Source organism: Carcharhinus amblyrhynchos, chromosome 4 (genome assembly GCF_965287045.1).
Source record: "Carcharhinus amblyrhynchos chromosome 4, sCarAmb.v2.hapA, whole genome shotgun sequence".
Taxonomy (NCBI): Eukaryota; Metazoa; Chordata; class Chondrichthyes; order Carcharhiniformes; family Carcharhinidae; genus Carcharhinus; species Carcharhinus amblyrhynchos.
Genome location: NC_137327.1, coordinates 130358350 through 130381208, shown reverse-complemented (window position 1 = coordinate 130381208; position 22859 = coordinate 130358350). Strand labels below are relative to the sequence as shown.

The 22859-nt window shown below is 40.2% G+C and overlaps 1 protein-coding gene across 1 annotated transcript in view; it reads left to right on the top strand.

Moving 5' to 3' along the window:
• ar (androgen receptor) overlaps positions 1–22859 on the top strand; it is a 247025-nt gene that overhangs the window by 177579 nt on the left and 46587 nt on the right. Inside the window, exon 5 of the mRNA XM_080187884.1 lies at positions 9586–9730. Within this exon, the coding sequence (XP_080044010.1) occupies positions 9586–9730 (145 nt within the window). The remainder of the gene's footprint in view (positions 1–9585; positions 9731–22859) is intronic.

The window sequence follows — 22859 nt, the reverse complement described above, 5'->3', positions numbered from 1 at the left end:
GTCATTTAATTATAATGTAGGTACTGTGGTAATGCAGAAAAGTGGCTGCTAAAGTTAATGTCAGCTTGAACATGTCAGAGGGAATATTAAATAATACCTACTTGAATGTGGGGAAAAAGCTGGTCAGTGTCCGTTCGTACACTGAGGCCAGAACTCTCCATTCACCTGACGAAGGGGCTAACCCCGAAAGCTTGTGAGTCTATTATCAAATAAATCGGTTGGACTAAAACCTGGTGTTGTCAGACTTTTTACTGTGTTTACGCCAGTCCAACGCCGGCATACCCACACAGTGTCCGTTCGAACAGAGAGTGGAAGAAGCATGAATTGTTTGGAACTGAAGAGCTTGAGGTTAAATTGAGAGACAAGAATGAGAATGATTTTGTGACAATTCCTTGGAGTGATACAAAGAATAGAATCCCTACAATACAGAAGGAGGCCATTCGGCCCATTGAGTCTGCACCTCTAGAGCTTTTACCCCACTAATTCCCCCAAACCCACACATTCTGGGAAACTCAGGGGCAATTTAGCATGACCAATCTACTTAACCCGCACATCTTTGAGCTTTGGGGAAGAAACTTGAGCACCTGGAGAAAACCCAAGTCAACATGGGGAGAATGTGCAAACTTCACACAGACAGTCATCCAAGGTTGGCATTGAACCTGGAATATCATTTGATTTGATTTATTATTGTCACATGTATTTGTATACAGTGAAAAGTATTGTTTCTGATGCGCCGTACATACAAGGCATATTGTTTGTAGAGAAGGAAAGGAGTGCATAATGTAGCATTACAGTCATAGCTAGGGTGTAGAGGAAGATCAGCTTAGTGCGAGGTAAGGCCATTCAGAAGTCTGATGGCAGCAGGGAAGAAGCTGTTTTTGAGGCAGTTGGAACGTGACCTCAGACTTTTGTATCTTTCTCACGGCAGAAGAAGGTGGAAAAGAGTATGTGCGGGGTGTGTGGGATCCTTCATCATGCTGGCTGGTTTTCTGAAGCAGTGGGAAGTGTGGACAGAGTCAGTGGATGGGAGACTGGTTTGCCTGATGGATTGGGCTACATTCATGAACTTTTGTAGTTTCTTGCGGTCTTGGGCAGAGCAGGAGACATACCAAGCTGCGATACAACCATAAGAAATGCTTTCTATGGTGCAGCTGTAAAACGTTGGTGAGAGTCGTAAATTTCCTTAGTCGTAGTTCTGTGGAACCAACTAGGGATAAAGCTGCATTGTGTGGTGAAGATCTTTTAGGAAATTGTGATTGTAATAGCACGGAACTCCGTATGAACTTTGAAAGTAACACACACCAATCAGAAACAAAATTCTTTATTTACAAAACCTAATTACATGGATATAAGGGCGAACTGGATACAATTAATTAGGTAAATAGATTAAAAGGTATGGAGGTAAATGAACAGTGGGAAACATTTAAAGAAATAATTCAAAACCTTAAATAAAAATATATTCCATTAAAAAGCAAAAAATCATCAAAATGCACATCTGTGGCTCACTCACAAATGCAGTATTACACTACAAGGAGAGATTTAAAATGTTGCAGAATACAATAGCAACTCTGAGGATTGGGAGCATTTTAGAAACCAGCTGAGGGCTATATCAAAAGGGGAAAAATAAAATGAGTAAACTTGCCAGGAATATAAAAACAGATTGTAAGATTTTCTTGTTAACACATAAAGAGGAAGAGAGTAGCTAAAGTAAATGTTGGCCCTTAGAAGTAGAGACTGGAGATATTATCATGAGAATGAAGAAATGACAGAGGCACTGAACAAATATTTGTTGCTTGTCTTCACAGTGAAAGTCACAAGTTTCACACCAGAAATAGATGGTAATCTAGGGGCTAAAATGAGTGAGGAGGTTGAGAAAATTAATATCAGCAGAGAAAAAATAATAGTAAAATTTAAGGGATTAGAATCCAATAAATTCTTGTGACCTGATGGTCTACACTCTAGGGTTCTAAAAGAGATAGCAGCATAGATTTTGGATGCGCTGGTTACGATTTTCCAAAATTCCTTAGATTCGGGAATTACCCCATTAGATTGGAAGTTGGTAAATATTACACCATTTTTCAAGAAAGCAGGGAGAAAACAGTGAGGTGTAAGCTAGTTAACCTAACATCAGTTGTGAAAGTGCTGGAACCTATTATTGAGGAAGTCTTAATGCATTTATAAAAGTATAGTATAAGTAGAAAACATTAACATGGACTAAGGGGAAATAGAACTAGAGACTAGAACTAGAGGGCACAGCCTCAAAATAAGGGCGGGGGTGCAGTTTAGAACAGAGTTGAGGAGGAACTTCTTCTCTCAGAGGGTGGTGAATCTCTGGAATTCTCTGCCCATTGAAGTGGTGGAGGCTACCTCGTTGAATATGTTTAAGTCGCGGGTAGATACATTTCTGATAGATAAGGGAATTAAGGGTTATGGGGAGCAGGCAGGGAAGTGGAACTGATCCAGTTCAGATCAGCCATGATTTTGTTAAATGGCGGGGCAGGCTCGAAGGGCTAGATGGCCTACTCCTGCTCCTATTTCTTATGTTCTTATGTTCTTAAATCCTGTTTGACAAATTTATTAGAGTTTTTTTAAGGAAGTGACTAGTCGGGTCAATAAAGGGGAACCTAGATATCATACACCTGGATTTCCAAAAGGCATTTAATAAAGTGCCCCACAAAAGGTTAATAAGCAAGATAAGGGCTCATGGAGTTGAGAACAGTATTTTAGCATGGGTAGTGGATTGATAAACAGACAAATAACAGAAATTGGGCAAAAATAGGGCTTTACAACTTGGGAGGCAATGATTAGTGGAATGCTGCAAGGATCAATGCTGGGGCCGCAGTTATTTACAAATACCTGACTTGGATGAAGAGACTGAGAGTAATGGGTCAAAGTTTGCTGATGACACCAAGTTAGAATGGAAGTGAAGCTGAGAGGCTACAAAGAGATATAGACAGTTAAAGTAGATGAGCAACAAGATGGCAGATGGGGTATTATTGTGTAATGTGGCATATTTCTAGCACTGTGAGAGATTTCTGACTTCATTAGGAACAAGAAGGTATGTATTAATAAGGAGAAACTTGGTACAAGGTTTTGCAGCCCTAGGCTGCCCTGAAACAGCCTACCCGGCTGGTCTAGTTTTTATATGCTTAATACGTGGCTTCCAAATGTATTCTGCCCCAGAGAGGACTTGACCCTCCGTGGTGATTACTCACTCTTGGTTTCCATTGGTCCTTCAGTTAGGTGGCCCTCTTTTGCTGTGTATGCCGCATGGTAACAAGCCTGCCTGCCACTGGGTTAATAGCAGCAGGGGCAGAATGAGGCCCTTATATGGTCATTAATCATCTATTTCAAGGTTTCAATCGGTGGAAGGGCAGTAAGTTCAACCGTGAGCCTTCCCACCCTGGACTTAATCAAGGTGGAGTTGAGAAGTTGACAGGATGCTCAGCTGATTAAATGCCCTCTTCGCCTCCAAACATACCACTAAAGATGGCAGAAGATTCTGCCCAATGTTGAAAACAATCACGTTCATAATCTTTCATTCGTAAAAAGTTAGATCTATAACAGGTTTTAAGCAAGTGCAGAGATACGGAAAGGGGCAAGGAAGGGAGAACACTGAAGAACAAATGCAGCAAAACTTGTATTTTCACAATGACTTTAAAATAACAAAATGTCCCAAGGCTTTTCATGTGTGTTACAGAGCAAAATTTGACACTAAATTAATCACATGAGGCCAGATGGGATGTTGGTCAAAAAGGTAAGTTTTAAAAAGTGGCTGAAGAAAGGAGATAGAGAGTGAGAGGGGGTTAGGGTGAAAATTCCAGCGCTTAGGGCCTTAGCAGTTGATGGCATAGCCACCGATGATGGAGCAGTTAAAATTGGGGATTCTACAGAGGCCAGAACGAGATTAGCTCAGCTACCTTGTGGGGTTGATGGATATTAGTCAAAGGGAGGAGGAAGACATGAATGGACTTAAAGACAAATTTTAAGGAAGTAACTAGTCGGTTAAAATTGAGAATTTTAAAATCATGGCATTGCTTGACCAGGAGCCACTATAGGTCAGCAAGCACAGGGCTGTTTGGTGAATGGGGATAGGTGTTAATTAAGGACACGAGTAACAAAGTTTTGAATGACCTCAAGTTTACAGAAAGTAAAATGTGGTAGGCTCCAGGATTGCGTTGGAATGGTCACATCTGGAGGAAATAAAGACATGCATTGAGGGTTTTAGGAACAGTTGAGCTGAGTTAGTAGGCGGGTTACATAGATGGATGTAGATGGCCTTGGTTATCATGCGTATCTGTGGTTAGAAGCCACCTTGGGGTAAAGTAAGACACCAAGTTTGTGAAAGTTTGGCTTAGCTTTAGGGAAATGCCAGGGAGAGAAGTGGAGTTGCTGGCTTGAAACAGGAACTGAAGAAATAAATGAACTTTCCTATATTTTGTTGGATAAAATTTTTACTCATTTTTGTTACAGGATGTTAAATGTGCAATCTGCTAAGTTAGCAGTAGTAGAGAAGTTGAGAGCAGTGGTAGGGAAGGGGAACTGGATGTCATCAGCATACATGTGAAAACTAACACTGTTTTCAAATGATGCTTGAGAGGGCAGCATGTTGGTGAGAAACAGAGAGGGAACAGGAATAGATGCTTGGGGTACACCAGAGGTAACAGTGAGGGAACAGATATGTGTGAAATCAGGTAAATGCAGTCCCATCCAGCTGGGCAATAGTGGCAGGTCTTTGGAAGAGGATAGTCCACTCAACTATGTCAAAAGTTACAAATAAGTAGAGAAGGGCAAGAAAGGATAATTTACTTCTGTCACAATCACTTAGGATGTCATTTGTGACTTTGGTAAGTACTGTTTTGGTACTGTGGCTAAGGCGGAAATCAAATTGGATGGATTCAAGCTTGGAGATCCTGGAATGATGAACAGAAAGTTTGGAGGCAACAATACATTTTAGGACTTTGGAGAGGAAAGGGAGTTTGCAGATGGGATGATAGATTGTCAGGAAGGCACAATCAATGGTTGGTGTTTTGAGAAATGAGTGACAACAGTAGAGTAAAGGATAGGGAAACAGTATCTGGAGAAAGTCAACAGCTTAACAACATCAGCTAACATGGGCAACAGGACGGAAAATAAGGTGGTTAGGTGTTTAGTGAGAATAGGGTCAAGGGAACAGGTGGTGTGGCTCTTGGACAAGATGAATTCAAAGAAGGCATGAGCAGAGAGATAGGAGAGACTAGAGAAATATGCATAACTGGGGCTAGGCAGGGGGGATCTTTAGAAGAAGTTTGGCCTGGACGGATAGCAAGAGAGGAAGTGCAGAGACAGCTGATGGGATGATATCAGTCTTACTGACAAAGAGGTCCATGAACTCTTTGCATTTAGTGTCTGAGGGGAGGGAAGGTCTGAAACAGGATGCACGGCAAGTGAGTTGGCTGAACTTTTTTGGAAGATACAGAGTTGTAAACAACTAGTGAACTGCAGGCTGAAGAAGAAATAAATAAAGTATAAAAAAAAGCTAAGGTTGACTGGGCTGCGGTGGACTAGAATTCTGGATGATTAAAAGTAGGTAACACGAAGGATGCAGACTGCTCCATTAGCAGGGTGTTTGAAAGGGGGTTCCATGCCAAGGTAAAGCCATTCCTCATTCTACCAAATAAATCTGTTGGACTTTAACCTGGTGTTGTGAGACTGCTTACTATTTCTCATTCCAACACACCACCCACTCCCCGAAATTAGTCATTCCATATTGGCTGTGGAAGAAGTTGGAGGGCGCTGAGGGGCCAGAGTTGCTGGATGTCAGGGTGGAGGTTGGTAAGAGAGAGGGATAAAGTGGAGGGAATTACCTTGAATATATGAGGTGCCTTCAATGGGGCCAGTACCAGCAGGGACTAAAAGCTACAATAGCACTCGCTCCCCACCCTTCCATGGATATAATTTCAATAGAACCAGAAACAGGTGGTAATTGGCAAACATGGAACTTGTTTTATTCTTAATTTGCCTTTTTTGTAGTAGTTTTGGATTGTTAGCCCCATCTAAAGTATATGACATCTAAATGTTCTTGCAATTTTCTATATATAGAAGTATTAATCAAACAACCTTTATGTTAATAAGAAAATCCAGATCATCCCAGGCATCAGATATTTTGGTGGAGGTTTCAAAGGTTTCCACCTTCTAGGGAGGCTCAGAGACTTCAAATAAAAGCTCTGTGAATATGTTGGGGCTGAGTTAAGAATCCACCGAGCCCAATGAAGTTGCCATCACCTCTCTTGCAGAGTACTTCAAAGGGGTCTACTCACGCCTGCAGAGAGAAAGCAGAATAGAGTGCTGCTATGATTAAAAGCCTGCCCGCTATCCAAAGTGCATGGAGACTGAAGTGACCAGGCCAGTTCAAATGTTTACAGGTGATAGCCAGGAATTAATATGTTAATCACAGAGCTCCCTGAAATGCCAGGGGTGGTCTTCAAGCCTGCCAGGGCTAGAATGGACCATCCAGGGGAAGAGTGGTGAAGTCAACTCCTTGCCCCCAGCCTGAGCCCATCCAATCTACAAGACTGTTAGGAGATCCTCTGCAGCCAGACAGTGGCAGGGAGCAAATGACCATTGGACTTGCCTCATTGACCCCCTCCCCTCCCCTCGGGGCTCATGACACCAGGCCAGAGTTTCAGTGTCAGGAGGGCAGTGCACTGTTGGCACTGGCAATGTGGATGGTCTGAAGGCAGACCAGAGGAGGGAGCCTGGGGGAGGGAGGCTGAAGGAGAGGTCGGAGTGGGGGGGGAGGGGCAGAGATTGTCTGCAGGAGGGGTCGGTTCGGCTCATCCTCATGCCTTCGTGATATGGGGTTGGTGACCTGTTAGTTGAGTGATGGGAGGTGAGAATGCCACTCTTTGCTGAGGGGTTGATCGGTGGTGCACCACTGGTCAGTGAGGGAGTCACCATTTTAGTTTTTGGTGGGAAGAGGAATCTGTCCATGAATGTGAAAATCTGGCTGGCATGATTCGCAGGATGGGCTCATTTGCCTGTGTCAGGTGGGTGAATCCCACCTGACGAATGCTGCCAATGGCAGTGGGAAACAATCTAGTTTTCTTGCTGGCGTGGGCACTTAGTTGCAATTTGGGTGAATCAAGCGCATAGTTTTGTTAATAAGTCTCGAACATACTTTCAATATGCTATTGAAAAGTTATGGTTAGTTGTTTACTGAAGTAACAAAACCTGCTGGTTATGCAAACAATGTTGCTGTTTTAAAGTCAGTGAGGGAAAACATGAGCTCCTAATCAGCTGTGAGCTACAATTATAAAGTGGTATGATCTTAAAATTAAGCAGAACATGTTTAATTGATTAGGACAAGTTAGTTTTACAGGGCAGATGCTGCAAATCTTACTAAGAGTAGTCAGGAAGAGAAATCTCCCTTTAATTACCAAGCACGAGAGGAATAATACTGGCAATATCAGTTAGTCACACAGATCTAGACTTAGCTGATTAACATGAAGGGCCCCTGTAATATGCATTTGAAGAAGGTTTAGCCAGTAGACCCAGACTGAATTTGTGAAATATTGCTGCCCAAAAACGTGCTTACTGCATCCACAAAAAATATCCTTCGAAGCAATTGCAGGTTTTTTGGTAAATAATCTTAAATGGAACTCACGTATTAAGGAACAGCCACATTTTCAGCCTCAAGTTGTCAACATTCAAATTACAAAGTAGGGAGTTGTGCTGCGTGTTTATTTGTTCTTTATTTCAGCCAGACAGGACCCCAATATAAAATACTAATATTGGTATTTGAACAATTAAAACATTAAAAGTTGATATAATTAATTACGGCACTCTTTGGAAAGCACAGCCTTTGGAAAGTACTGCTACTAATTATTTGTTGCCATCTTTGCTTTCTTATTTTGTCATGGTTTTGTCATGCTGGTCATTGATCTGCGCATTAAGTTCCCTTTTCAAAGTGAAATCATGGATTATGCAGATTATTTTGTCTGGAGGGGTTGGGTCATGGAGGGAGTGAATTTGTATTAAAAGCCTCTTTCAACCAGTCCAAACATGTGAAGCACTGCTTTAAGATACCAGTTTGATTATTCTAGTTGTAGCATAAGCTTCGATGTACTTGCATTTTGCCCATAGTTGGCATTTAGGTATTGTGGGCTTGATCTGCTTGGGATAACCTTGATCTTGTTGGCGCAATCCTTCCACTCTTGATGTTCAAATAAGAGTGATATAGATGACAACCTTGAAATGCACCCATCATGAAAGCTTGTGGGTAAGTATGCATTGACCTGCATGATTCTATGCTGCTGGTCAGATACCATATTATGCAGTTAAATAATGTAAATTGTTTTTGGTTCATTACCTGCATTGTGCACAGATTGCTTATATAGGTTCAATTTATAATTAATTTAAAATATCTGAGAATCCAGCAAGTTTTTTGAATTATTTCCCTCCCATTTTGTTCTTGTTAATCAGCAACTAGTCTGATGAAATACTAGCCCTGCTAAATAATGCTGCTGTGATTTTGATGTGAGCAACAAACTGCTGAAATTATACATCGTCAGACGTAGCAGTCCTGGGAGTAATTCTATGCAAAAAAATTGAAGATCAGGCTGACTTTGACAGCTGTTGTGCTGTATGTATGTTAGATATTGTCTGTGGATTCTTCTCAAGGAGATAATAGCATTCTGTTAATACTTCCCTGCTAAACCTAACTATCATTAAGCACATCTCTATTATCATTAACAGTACATAATATGGGAGACTCACTGTGCAGCAGAGAAATAAGACTTGGTGGTGAATTGTGCTTGCCACCTGACATTCATGCATTCCCTTACTGCTATAATTAAACTAACTACCAGGTCTGGTACTGGTGGTGCATTAAATGCAGTCCCCATGTACAGTATTAAAATACAGAATGTGAAAAGTATATTTATAATTACTCATCTTTAAATGAAGAGTTCCAACATTTTTGAAGCATGCTCTGCAGCTGCATAAGATCCAATTGAAATGAATGCATTGTGCAAACCATGTTACTGTTGCAATGCAAGCAAATCACTATGAAGTGTATTCTTGGTTCATTGCCTGACCGCATAAATTTAGCGCTTTAGCAGTCGCACAGAAGATTTTAAAGCAATTTGAAAATTGCTCAGATGCAGCATTAAGCACTTCTGTTTTGCATTCTTAACTATCTTGACAGCAATGCCTAAGCAATCTTTTTTTCTCCCAATGGGGAATTGGAATTGTCAGTAACAATATTTGTTAATTAGAAGCTGCTGTAAAAAAATACTTATGTAGCTAAGATGACTTTGCTAAGACTTACCTGCTTGTAATAAAGTGGAAAGATGAAGTCATTCTGAATTGAATCTGGATCAATTGCAGCACTGCAATTTAACCACATGAGCCTGAGTTTGCTGTTAAAAATATGCAGCCTGATTAGTGCACAGAATTCCAAACATCTATGCCCACATTTGCACCATTGTTAATTTTGCTCTTTGTTTTTATCTGCTAAGAAGGTCTGTTCTTTGCCGAGCTGTGTAGTGATCAATGCATACTATCATTTAACATTATTTCAGCAGAAGTGCTCCTTGTCTGCAGGTTTTCGCAATTTACATGTGGATGACCAAATGAGTCTCATACAGTATTCGTGGATGGCAGTTATGGTCTTCGCAATGGGTTGGAGATCCTATAGAATTGTGAATTCCAGAATGCTCTACTTTGCACCAGACTTGGTATTTAATGAGTAAGTGAACATATTTCTGGTAGGAGTGTGCTTTGCACTGACTCAGGTTAAAATTACATAATTTATAAATAATTCCCATTAAATATTCAACCAGTAAATCCAAAAAACTAGCTTTTGGCTATGGCAGTCTTTTCCTCCCTGAGTGCAGCATCTTATTTACAATTGATTCCACCCTGTCACTGATGCTTGCTTGGTTTGCTATCAGTTCAAGTTCTCAATTTATTGTGGCTTGAAGTAAATTGTTAATTTTGACTCTACATCGACTTCTAATATTGTTTGACAAACTAAAATTAATGGCAAATGAAACCTCTGGCAGAACAAGTGAAAGAAAATGTATGTTGAAGCTCTATGCCTTAAGAAATTTCAATACTACAAATTCCTGATTATAGACTCTTTGTTAAATTGATTTCTTTTTAAAGGAAAAAGGTATACAATAAAACTGGAATTATTGCTAGGCACTTGCTTCTGACACCTACAAAAGATAAAAGTTTGTTGGAGCATATCAAATGATTTTCAGAAGTTCCACATACCGGTTGGAGGGAAGACAGAAAATCTAATTAATCCACAATTACAATTGAATGTCATTGATGATGGAAATTTGGCCTAGCGTGATTTCTCAGTTGTTGTTTAAAAGGCAGCTGTCTACAAATTATGAATGTGTGTGTCAATTTAACTATTATCCTGGGGAATGCTGTGTAGATTTTTCTTCTGTTTAAGACTGTGTTATTACTGATATTATGTTTTGTTCATGTTAACCTCTATCATTAAATGATAAACTGTTTAAAACATAGTATTTGTTGTTTAACATGCGCCAATTATGAAATGCCTTTTTTGACTTTCTTGAGTTGTGCACACTGCAAATCTATCCGTATATCATTGTGACCACTTTTATCCAGCACTTTGGAAGTCTATTGACATTCAGAAGTATTGGATGAAATAATATAGTGGAGAGATACCTTTTTAGCCTTGTTTAACCTTAGTTGATTTTTACTTGAGATACGGACAAAACATTTTTTATTATGGAGTAATTTACATTGTATATTACATATAATAGTTTCAATTTGTCAACAGATGTGCGGCTCCATTGGATTTAAATTAATCAAACAAAGAAAATTACAGCAAAGGAACAGGTCCTTTAGCCCTCCAAGCCTGCACCGACCATGCTGCCTGATTGAACTAAAGCCCCCAGCCCTTCTGGGGACCTCAATTCCCATCCTATTCATGTATTTGTCAGTCTCCCCTTAAAACTCACTGTCATGTGTGCTTTCATTATCTCCCCCAGAGCAAGCTCCAGGCATCCACCACCCTCTGTAAAAAAAAACTTGCTTCATACATCTGCTTTCGCCTTGCCCCTCGCACCTTAAACCTATGCCCCCTAGTAATTGACTCTTCCACCCTGGAGAAACATCTTCTGACTATCCACTCTGTCCATGCCCCTCATAATCTTGTAGACTGCTATCAGGTCGCCCCTCAACCTCCACTGCTCCAGTGAGAACAAACCAAGTTTCTCCAACCTCTCCTCAGTTAATGCCCTCCATGCCAGGCAACATCCTGGTAAATCTTTTTAGACCCTCTCCAAAGCCTGCACATCCTTCTGGTAGTGTGGCGACCAGAATTGAACACTATATTCCAAGTGCGGCCTAACTAAGGTTCTATAAAGCTGTAACACGACTTGCCAGTTTTTAAACTCAATGCCCTGGCCATTGAAGGCAAGCATGCCATATGCCTTCTTGACTACCTTCTCCACCTGCGTTGCCACTTTCACTGACCTGTGTACCTGTATACCAAGATCCATTTACTGTTTATTTCCTATCAGTATTAGACCTTCCAGAGTGCGTTACGTCACATTTGTCCAGATTAAACTCCATCTGCCATCTCTCTGCCCAAGTCTCCAACCAATCTATATCCTGCTGTATCCTCTGATGGTCCTCATTGCTATCCACAAATCCACCAATGTTTGTGTCGTCTGCAAACTTACTAATCAAACCAGTTACATTTTCCTCCAAATCATTTATTTATTTATTACAATCTGCATTGGTCCCAGCACTGATCCCCAAGGAACACCACTTGTCACAGCTCTCTGTTCAGAAATACACCCTTTCACTGCTACCCTTTCCTCTGTCTTCTATGATTGAACCAGTTCCGTATCCACCTTGCCAGCTCCCCTCTGACCTCAGCTTCTGCACCAGTCTGCCATGAGGAACCTTGTCAGAGGCCTTATTGAAGTCCATGTAGACAGCATCCACTGCCCTATCCTCATCAATCATCATTGCCACTTCCTCGAAGAACTCAGTGAAGTTAGTGACACATGACCTACGCTTCACAAAACTATGTTGCCTCTCGCTAATACATCCACTTATTTCCAAGCTTCTCGATGAATCCTCTCTACCACTTCCCTACCGCTGACGTAAGGCTCAGCAGCCTGTAATTACGTGGATTATTCTTGCTACCTTTCTTAAATAGCGAAACACCATTGGCTATTTTCCAGTCCTCTGGGACTTCCCCTGTAGCCAGTGAGGACACAAAGACTTCTCTCAAGGACGCAGCAATTTCTTCCTTTGCTCCTCTTACTATCCTAGGATATACCCCGTTAGGCCCTGGGGACTTGTCTACCTTAATATTTCTCAAGAACCCCAATACCTCCTTTTTGATCTCAACATGACTCAAACTATCTACACATCCTTTCCCAGATTCATCATCTACTAAGCCCTTCTCTTTGGTGAGTACTGACACAAACTACTCATTTAATACCTCACCCATTTCCTCTGACTTCACATATAGATTCCTTCCTCTGTCCTTGAGTGGGCCAACCTTCTCCCTGGCTACCCTCTTGCCCTTTATATATGTATAAAAAGCTTTGGGATTTTCCTCAATCCTGCTGGCCAATGATTTTTCATGGCCTCTTTTAGCCCTCCTTACTCAAGTTTCTTTCTATTTTCAAGGAACAGGATCTATAATTGCTTTTGGAAATAAATGACCATTTCTTAAAACAGTGCAACTACTATAAACTTCTCAGCTAGTATGCAATTTTTAATCAAAGGAAAAAATGTGGGAGGAATGAGATTCCCAGAAAGGCCAGTGTGCAAATTCCAATTTGCTTGGTTCAATCAATTTACAAAAGACATCCTCCAATATTGATATAATTCCTTCATGATGTACTATGAATTTATTAATTTTCCTTGGGATGGTAGTCAAATATATTTCAGAGCTTCCATGCCATTTTGTTAACTTTATGGTTGTGAAATGCCAAAAATGGCTTCATAACTTGTATTTATCAAATTAGCTTATGTGCACTGTGATTATATGATCAAAATTGACTTAAAGGGAATGGAAATTTAGGAAGAAATAGATTTCTTCTAAAACGGGCATTCATGATCCAGTGCAGCAAGCAGAGAGCTTACAAGAAACAAATCAGAAAGATTGCAAGTACACAAGCCATGATTTGCCATTCATTTGAAAACACCAGATCTCAGATTCACCCTTTATAATATGATTCTGTATTTGATTTTTTTTCTTAAAGTTGGAAGGTCGACATCCCTGCTAGGCCATTGCAATGTCATTAATGATGTAAATCATTCCAGACAGACTTCATTGCAAATAACAGGTTGCAACTTCATACCTGTTCAAAAGCCTCCTTACTCCTCAAAAAACATTTTACAGGATGGAATGTAATTTTCCTTGGCAATCTGCAGCTATTAAAAAGACAAACCTAGCTTAATGTGCTGTTTGGGAACAATGCATTTGTCGTAAGGGAGCAACCATATGAAATGACATTATGAAGTTAGGCATGAACGATGACAAGTGATTATCTTTTGCTTCTTATACCAAGCCTAAGTGCAAATGCGTCAGTTTTTTTTCCAATTAAAAGTTGGGATTTTGTCCACCAATCATTACATTTCCTAATATTGATTTGGGTCAGTTCCTCAATTTTATCACAGGTTGCAAATTAGGAGAAGTGGCTCTTCAGTTTTTACAGTTGCCATAATCATTATTTTTCAACAGCACAGTTTTCTGGGACTCAAATTGGCAAGCCCAATTAGCATCAGCCAAGGCTTTGAAGAAAACAGCTAAATACTTTCTTTAGTAGGGTACATACATAAAAATGAACACTCCTGTGCCATGCTAGTTAAGATGGGTGAGGTAACGTTTGTTTTTTATTCTCATATTTTTATAAAGAACAAGCGCAGTTACATCAGTTTGTTTTTCTCCAGCCCAAAGATTATATTTTGTCTTCCAATCATTACATTCCCCAATATTGAACTGGGGATAATCTTCAATGTATGACCATTTGTAGGTTTAAATAGTTCACCACAGTTTCCACTATTTCTGCAGTTCTAATTATTTACTTTTCTTCTTCACAGTTTGTTTATCTTTCAGGTTTCTATTTTATCACTCATTCTGAAGCTGAATTAACATCAACGAAAGTTTTTCAAAATAAGAATTGGTATTACTTTTTAGGTGTGTGCAAAACGTAGCAAAACTGCAAAGCCTACTTTTAAGCCCGGCAACAAGTTGCACATTTTTAAATACTGCAATAATTCACTTATGTTTCCAAGGTAGTCATAAAAATGACAGAAAGGAATAAAACAAAGTTCAGAAATAAAGAAGGGAACCTGGAGGCTAAGCCACAATACTGAAATGTGATGAACCCTGGCTGTTCCAACACTAGAGGGTACTAGTAGGTATGATCCTGGCGTAACTGCTGAGCTTGTGTTTCAAAGAATTTCAGGACCAAAATGTCTGTTCTGACTTCTGCAATGGATGTAATCACGGTATGATATGCAGCGGCCCCAAAAAAAGACCTTGAATTTATGTATCACTTTCAGACATGCCAGGACACTATAAAATTAATGGATTACCTTGAACTGTATCATCTGTTATACAGGTGGACATGACAGCCAATCTGCACGTGGGGAGGCCTCACACAGCAAATGAGTGAATGATCTGATTTGTTTTTGGTATTGTTAGCACTGCGATGGGAGGAGTGTGTAATTTGACTAGCTCCAGCACTCCACAGGTCATGCCATTAGTTTAAAAGTTGATGCACTCATCAAAATCGCCATCTTTTGCTAGTGTTATTCAGAATAAAAGAGACTTTAACCAGGCTTCTTCCAATTTAGGGGAGACTTAATAGTATATTATAAAATTAGTCTTATCAAATAGAAGGTCAGAGCTTAATATACAGTAGGAAATATGAAATAATACTAATTACTATTTCAGGACATCCTAAATCTCTCACATACATACCAAAAAAAGAGGAATTTTGCCAAAAGGTAAAAGCCAGAGGTCTAATGAAAAAGGATAGATGGTGATGCCCTTGAAAAGGCATCTGGGTTATTAGCAATGATCTGTGAAACACTTAATCACTCTTGCACTGTTTTTTAGGCAGGTTTAAGGAATGTTTGCAGATCTTCTTTTCAGCCATATAGAACAACTTAATAGCTTATAACCAATCCCTTCTGGTTGTGGACTGGCTCTGGGCTGCAAAATGGCTACTGTCATCTTTTCACAAGCAATTGCTCCTTCTTCTTGAAGCAAAACCAACTTTGAAACATAATTTTCAAGGCATGTTTGATTTTTCAGAGCCATAAACTAAATTGGACCTTTTGTTATTAATCTACCAGGGTTAAGAGATTTTGAGATTCTTTAAAACTGCTTAATTACCTTTTTTATCTAGTAGGATTTTTTTTTCTTCCAGGAATAGCAGTCAGAGTTCTGTGTTAACCCTTTAAGAAGCAGTGGCCAAAATCCCCAGACTGTTCACATCCCACTGTCACTGCAAGTGAGGATGGAGAATTTGGCGCTCAGCCCTATCTCGTTCACTGCAGCTGGCCCAGAAAATTTTGCTGGTGTGAATGGCTAGAGAATTACGGCCAATGTCTTTTAAAACACACATTCTTCCAAAATGTTTTTAGTTATTAAAGATGAACCATTTTGTTTGATTACACTGTTAATAACAGTATTTTTGGTTCAATGAAAACTATTGGTTGGGACAAGAAAAGTTCCCTATTTTTCTTTGAGCTGTACCACACTTTTCCATCGACCTGAGCAGCAGCATTAGTTGACATCTCATACAAAAGGCAGCAGCTAACATAATTGTACTTTCTAAATCTTACTCAGTGCAAAACTGAATTTATGTGCTAACATCCATCAGTATCATACCATTGAGAACATTCCAGTTAAGGTGCGGAACAAAAGGAATGTAAAGCAGTGTGAGCTACCTGAAAATATTAGTAATCAGATATGATGCTCCTGGCAAATTATTAGCTTTGAATTCATTGCTGCCAGCAATAGAACTATCTTAGTAATATGTATTAGGATTTTTTTTTACTTTGGAATTGGTTAGGAAAATCCAGAGATTAATTTTATCTTGTGAAAAATGTTACGTCTTATTGCACATTCTATTTAGTGTTTCCTGAATTTATTCTGTCAATTTTCATCTTATTTTCTAGTTAGACCGTTCTTATAATTTTTAGTTGTTTATTTTATGCCGTGGTTAGCCAGTAACATTGCATATACTCTTCTTGCTCGCATGCAAAAACTTCAGCATAAAAAACATTGTGCAATATAGTGCAGCAAAAATATCATTCTCACAAGCAGTTTGCATGACAGTTCATCATCCACCTTGATTTCTTGTATCCACAGGGATATTTATTGAACTTTGATACCAGTCAGATTTACCATGATGTTCTTTCCTATCATGTACATTCCTGTGTTAGCCCTAAAGATAATCTTGACATAAATGTAAGTAATTCAAAAAAACGAACTGAAAAAATCTCCATTCAAATTTCCACTTATTCCATTGTATCCTCCGCACACAGAAATAAAAGCTACAATCAAGCTACAGTTTTCAGTAACTTAGAGAGCAACCTAAACCTAATATGCTGACAATATGCATAGAAAATGAAGGGTACGCACACTCTTACAAGTCCTTCATCCACTGTTTCTGTTATCAGCTTAGGCCACTCCCCATTCTCCCTTTTGTACCATTTCTCAGCTCTGAGTCCTAATACCGACTGCTGTAATATTTTAATGAGTAAAACACTTAGATACAAGAATACCATTCCAGATCACTGAAACAAAAGAATATGATTGACAGAGATCATTGAAATGACAAAGGAAGCATCACAAAATAAGAAACACATACAAATAAAGTGAATGCAAAAAGAGAATAGTAGAGAAGTGTAGTGAGAATACCAGAGTGAGAACTATAGAAAGAGAAGAGGAAAAAAGCAACAGTGATACATACAAATTAATAAGCAGATTTTTTAAGATCCCAAAAGTTTGTAGGCACAGTCAGGCTTAGCCATGCATTCAAGGTGGACACACAAGCCATGTGTCAAAAACTCCCTGACTGTAAAGAAAGCACAAAGTGTTCTACAAACGGAACCAACTGAACCAGTCTAATCTCACCCTTACAAGACCTAAAGCTTACCCTCTAAGACTGCCAAGTTCTCAAAATACATCAACCAGAAGATTTGATGGAACCGCAGCCGTTATTCAAGCACAGAAGTTTCAGTGTCTAATACGTACACAGACTCTTTAAACAGCAGAGGTGTGCTGCCTGCCGCACTGGAAAAAGCAGCAAAAGAGGCGTATAGGCAGCTGTTGCCTTCTAAAGTTCTCCTTGTGGTCTTATATGCAAACTAGCCAGTGATCCTTAAAGTGACTGATGGAGATGGCCACCAGAAAGAATTATATTTTGTAAGAAATTACGTTTAGGAACATGAGCCATGTGACACAAGTGTCCTCTCTGGTCAACTTCAATGCTGTTGACTGTTGCCAGATTCTTCCCAGTTGTTTCCTTCCCTATCTTGATTGCCCCTCTATCTATTTTTTTTCCAGTCCCACCTCCCCTCTCTGGACCCAGAGCAACTAACTGCAAACGTAGGATAAGCTTTCATATAAATGATAAGTGATCGGTAAGTTTTAAGAAGCTAGAATCTCTGAAACCACTAAACCCGATTATATGCAGCAAAATATAGCTAATAACTGCTCTAGTGTTCTATCTTTAAAGGATGTTTTTAGTTTACCATTACTACAAACAATCTTAGTAAACACTTCTCCCTTCTCTTTCTGTTCTCAGCACCAACAAAATGCACAGAGCTCATTAAATTGTTTGTCATTAACATTTAGATCTTTTGTTCTTTTGCGTCTGTTTCACCTATAGGGACAACAGTCTTCACTGTCTTGTGAGAGGCTTTGTTGAACTCCTGTTAAGATGTCTATTTCCAGAGGCAGCATCATTGCATAGTCACATGACTACAGAAAGCCAAATGTGTTGATCTGGACACAGTTGCATGCACAGTCCTGTGTGACTGAGAGTTACCCAAGTTATAAACTACATACCCACAGTTCTCATACATTGACAAATGTTTGTTCTACTCTGTCTCTGTGCATGCACAGCACACACAATCTTTAAACTGTCCTGGTCTCTTAATGGAATAATGACATTGGCTGTTCATCTGCCTGAGGTCCCCATCCAGAGAGTGTTGTTCACTTGGTCCTTGTTGCCTTGATGACTGTTGTTGTTCCTTTGCAGTTGTTGGGGACTCGTGGAACTCTGGGATTTATGGTAGTTCCATATTCAGAACAGCTATTGACATCCCTTCACTATGGTGGTGAAGGAGCAGCTTCACTAGTTGGGCACATATGCCTGTGACTGTTACCGTATGTCCAGTTGAGTTTTTTTTTCAGCTCCAAATTTGAGTTGCCAACTGTGGAATTGTGGGTCATTCTTTCCTCCTGGTGCCTTTGTGCATTTCTGAAATTTGTTTGTTCTGATCTCACACAGCTTGGTTCATTGAAGACTAAAGTTTTTTGTGTGTTTGCACTGGTATATTCACAGCTGGAACCTTATCTTACAAATCTTCCGGGTGCAGTTCGAATTTGAACATTTTCCTATAGAACTAAGCCATTTACCTTCAGCTCATACATTTCATGCACTGCCATGGTTTGCAACCATCTTTTGGTTTACTTGAATATTGTCATTCTCTTTCTGGGGTGTTATGTCTCCCTTTCTCTGAGTGTTTTGTTTCCTTCCCTTTGGATTCTTTTTCTGCATTTTCTCTGGTTTCTTTTGTTGCCCATTTTCTGTTGGGTTACCAACCCAAGCTTTAGACTTGCTCCAGGTGAGATAAGTGACCATTGCATCCCATCTATGATCTGAAACTCAAGATCATTTTTGCCGTTTTATTGGGCTGTCCTTTTAGTACAAATATCCTGCTGTCATATAGCTTCAATCTTTTGATGACTTTGTTTTTGGATCTCCATGTTGAGCCACTTCACAAAAATCTGTGGAGGTCATTATGTTGCATGCTTTTCGCTTGATACACCCTCTCTGTGGTCATCATTGTAACAGTCAGAAACCATTTGTTCCCTATTGATTTGACTGAACCAACCAGTTGTATCATGTATAATTTTTTATGAAACTCACCTATTGGTATCTCTCCTTTGGCCATTTGTAGAGGCTTTCTTTGCTTCTTTCAAGAAGCAAAGCAAGCCTCTTTCTGTTTGTTTCTGTTTGTCTCTTTCTTTCTGTTTGTAATTTTTATTAATGATCTGGATGAGGGTATAGTTGGGTGGATTAGTAAGTTTGCTGATGACACCAAAGTCGGAGGTGTGGTAGATTGTGAGGAAGGGTGTCATAGTTTGCAGGGTGACTTAGAAAGGTTGCAGAGCTGGGCCGCGAGGTGGCGGATGGAGTTTAATGTGGAGAAGTGTGAGGTAATTCATTTCGGTAGGAATAACAGATGTGTTGAGTATAGGGCTAACGGGAGGACTTTGAATAGTGTGGAGGAGCAGAGGGATCTAGGTGTATGTGTACATAGATCCCTGAAAGTTGGGAATCAAGTAGATAAGGTTGTTAAGAAGGCATACGGTGTCTTGGCGTTTATTGGTAGGGGGATTGAATTTAGGAGTCGCAGCGTCATGATGCAACTGTACACAACTCTGGTGCGGCTGCACTTGGAGTATTGTGTGCAGTTCTGGTCCTCACATTACAGGAAGGATGTAGAGGCTTTGGAGAGGGTGCAGAGGAGGTTTACCAGGATGTTGCCTGGTATGGAGAGGAGATCCTATGAGGAGGGACTGAGAGATTTGGGGTTGTTTTCGCTGGAAAGAAGGTGGCTAAGAGGGGACCTTATTGAAACATATAAGATGATTAGAGGTTTAGACAGGGTGGATAGTGATAGCCTTTTTCCTAGGATGGAGAAAGCTAGCACGAGGGGGCACGGCTTTAAATTAAGGGGGGGTAGTTATAGGACTGATGTCAGGGGTAGGTTCTTTACCCAGAGGGTGGTGAGGGACTGGAATGCCCTGCCAGCTGCAGTTGTAAATGCGCCTGGTTTGGGGGCGTTTAAGAGATCTGTGGATAGGTTTATGGACGAAATGGGATTGGTTTAGATTAGTGGGTTAGTGTTGTTTTTTTTTAAAGCTGGTCGGCGCAACATCATGGGCCGAAGGGCCTGTTCTGCGCTGTAATGTTCTATGTTCTATGTTAAACGTGTGCAAAATGAGTCTGCTTCTGCCTGTTGAAACAATGCTTTGCCCATTCTGGCCAATCCTTTGCTATGCATGCACTAATCCACAGTATTCATAGGATGTGTTGGTAAAGAGGTATTGTTACTGAACTGGTAATCCAGAGACCCAGGGTATTGCTGTTGAAACCAGGGTTAGATTTCCACCACAGCAGTTGGTGAAATGTGAATTCAGTAAAAACCTGGAATTAAAGGCCTGATGATCACCATGAATCTATTGTTGATCATTGTAAAAACCCATCTGGTTCACTCCTGTCCTTTAAGGAAGGAATCTGCCATCCTTATCTGGTCTGGCTTACATGTGACTCCAGGCCCACAGCAATGTGATTGATTGATTGATTCTGAAATGACCTTGCAAGCCACTCAGTTCAAGGGCAATTACAGATGGACAATAAATGCTGGTCCTACTAGCAACACCCACATCCCAGTATGAATTTTTAAAAATTGCACCCTTCTCTTTGTGATGGCTCCATCTATTGGTATGAACTGTGTCTCAGCATAATATATCACTTGATCGACCCTTCCATTCATATTTTCACAAATTCCTCATTCTGACACATATCTATCTTATTTTTTCACATTGGTTCCTCAGAACAAGAAGATTGGTGTCTCTCATGCCCAAGACTAACTTCTCTTCAATCAGATTATTTTTTAGCTGTCCAAATTTACAGGATTTTGCCAGCTGAGTAATTGCAGTCACGTATTGTACTGTTCATTCGTCTCGTTTTCACCCTGGACTCTGTTATCGAATATATATGGTTCATATATCATCTTCACTTGGTGTTCAAATGTGCACTCAAAGAATTCAAAATCACTTCTGTCTGTTTTCTCTGCTCTTCAGTTAGATTTGGAGCAGCATACACTTTGTAGCAGTCCTTCCCCAGGACTGTTAGTAGTGTGGCTACGCTTGAGCTTGCTGCAATCTCTTGGTTTTACCATTTTAAGTAGAAAAGCTGCCAATTTTTCCTTAAGTACACTGTCCTGTGTACTTAAGACGGGATTGCAAAATTTACAAAATTTGCCATGTTCACTCACCCATATTTTTTAGTAGGTTTCTGCAGTTTTGTACTTTTCTAGGCTTCTTTCTGAGCGATGACTCACTTGCAAACATTGTCTGTTTCCTTTATTGTTTTCAGCAACTTAATTCAATCATCGTCCTGAACCTGTTCTTTTCTTCTAATTCCATCCATATATTTCCTACAATCCCACGTACAGTTCCTCCAATCACGTTTCCATTCCTGCCACAGCATTGAAATGGTCCTGATCAAATGTCACATTAGGCTGTTGACACAGATTCTTCCACCTCTCTGGCCACTGTGCAATATGAACTAGACTGTTTGCAACCTTGATGTTCAATTTGATCCTGATTTGAACTTTAACCCCATGTTCTCTCAGTCATACAACCTGGTCCACCACTTTAACATGACCCATCTTGATCCTGTATCAGGTCATATGTTGCTGAAGCACTCATCCATGCCTTTGTCATCTCCCGATTGAGCTCTTCCATTGCTTGCCTGACCAGCCTCCAATTTTCCACCCTCAGTAAACTTCAACTCATCCAAAGCCCTACTATCTTTATCCTATAATACATCAAGTTCCATTAACTGATTTCTCCCCATTCGTAATTATCCTGCATTAATTCCAAGGGCTGCTATGGCTCCAATTCAAAGTTCTCATCAATATTTAAATTATTTCATTGCTCTGCTCCATATCCTTTTCTAACCCTATAATTCTATCTCGCTGACCCACCAAACTCTGCTCATCTCTTGTGCACTCCCCACCGTCTCTTCACTTTTGGCTGGATTGTTTTCAGCCATCTAGACTTCTGCGTTGTAGTTCTCTACCTAAACCTGTTCCTCCCTCATCTTTTAAGATCCTCCTTAAAATTCATCTCTTTGACCAAGCTTTTGACTACCTCTTCTAATAGTGTTTCATTGGCTTGACATCTTGTTCAGTCTGATTATGCTCCTGTGAAATACCCTGAGACTTTTTCACGTTAAAAGTATTTTATAAATGCACACTATTGTTGTTTTAGTTAGCAAAAACTGAATGTTATGCTGAAAGAATTTGATTCAAATACATAGAACATAGAACATTACAGCGCAGAACAGGCCCTTCGGCCCACGATGTTGCGCCGACCAGTTACAAAAACAATGACCCACTAGCCTATACCAATCCCTTTTCGTCCATAAACCTATCCAGAGATCCCTTAAACGCCCCCAAACTAGGCGCATTTACAACTGCAGCAGGCAGGGCATTCCAATCCCTCACCACCCGCTGGGTAAAGAACCTACCCCTGACATCCGTCCTGTAGCTACCCCCCCTTAATTTAAAGCCATGCCCCCTCGTGCTAGCTTTCTCCATCCGAGGAAAAAGGCTATCACTATCCACCCTATCTAAACCTCTAATCATCTTATATGTTTCAATAAGATCCCCTCTTAGCCGCCTTCTTTCCAACGAAAACAACCCTAAATCCCTCAGTCTCTCCTCATAGGACCTCCCCACCATACCAGGCAACATCCTAGTAAACCTCCTCTGCACCCTCTCCAACGCCTCCACATCCTTCTTGTAATGCGGGGACCAGAACTGCA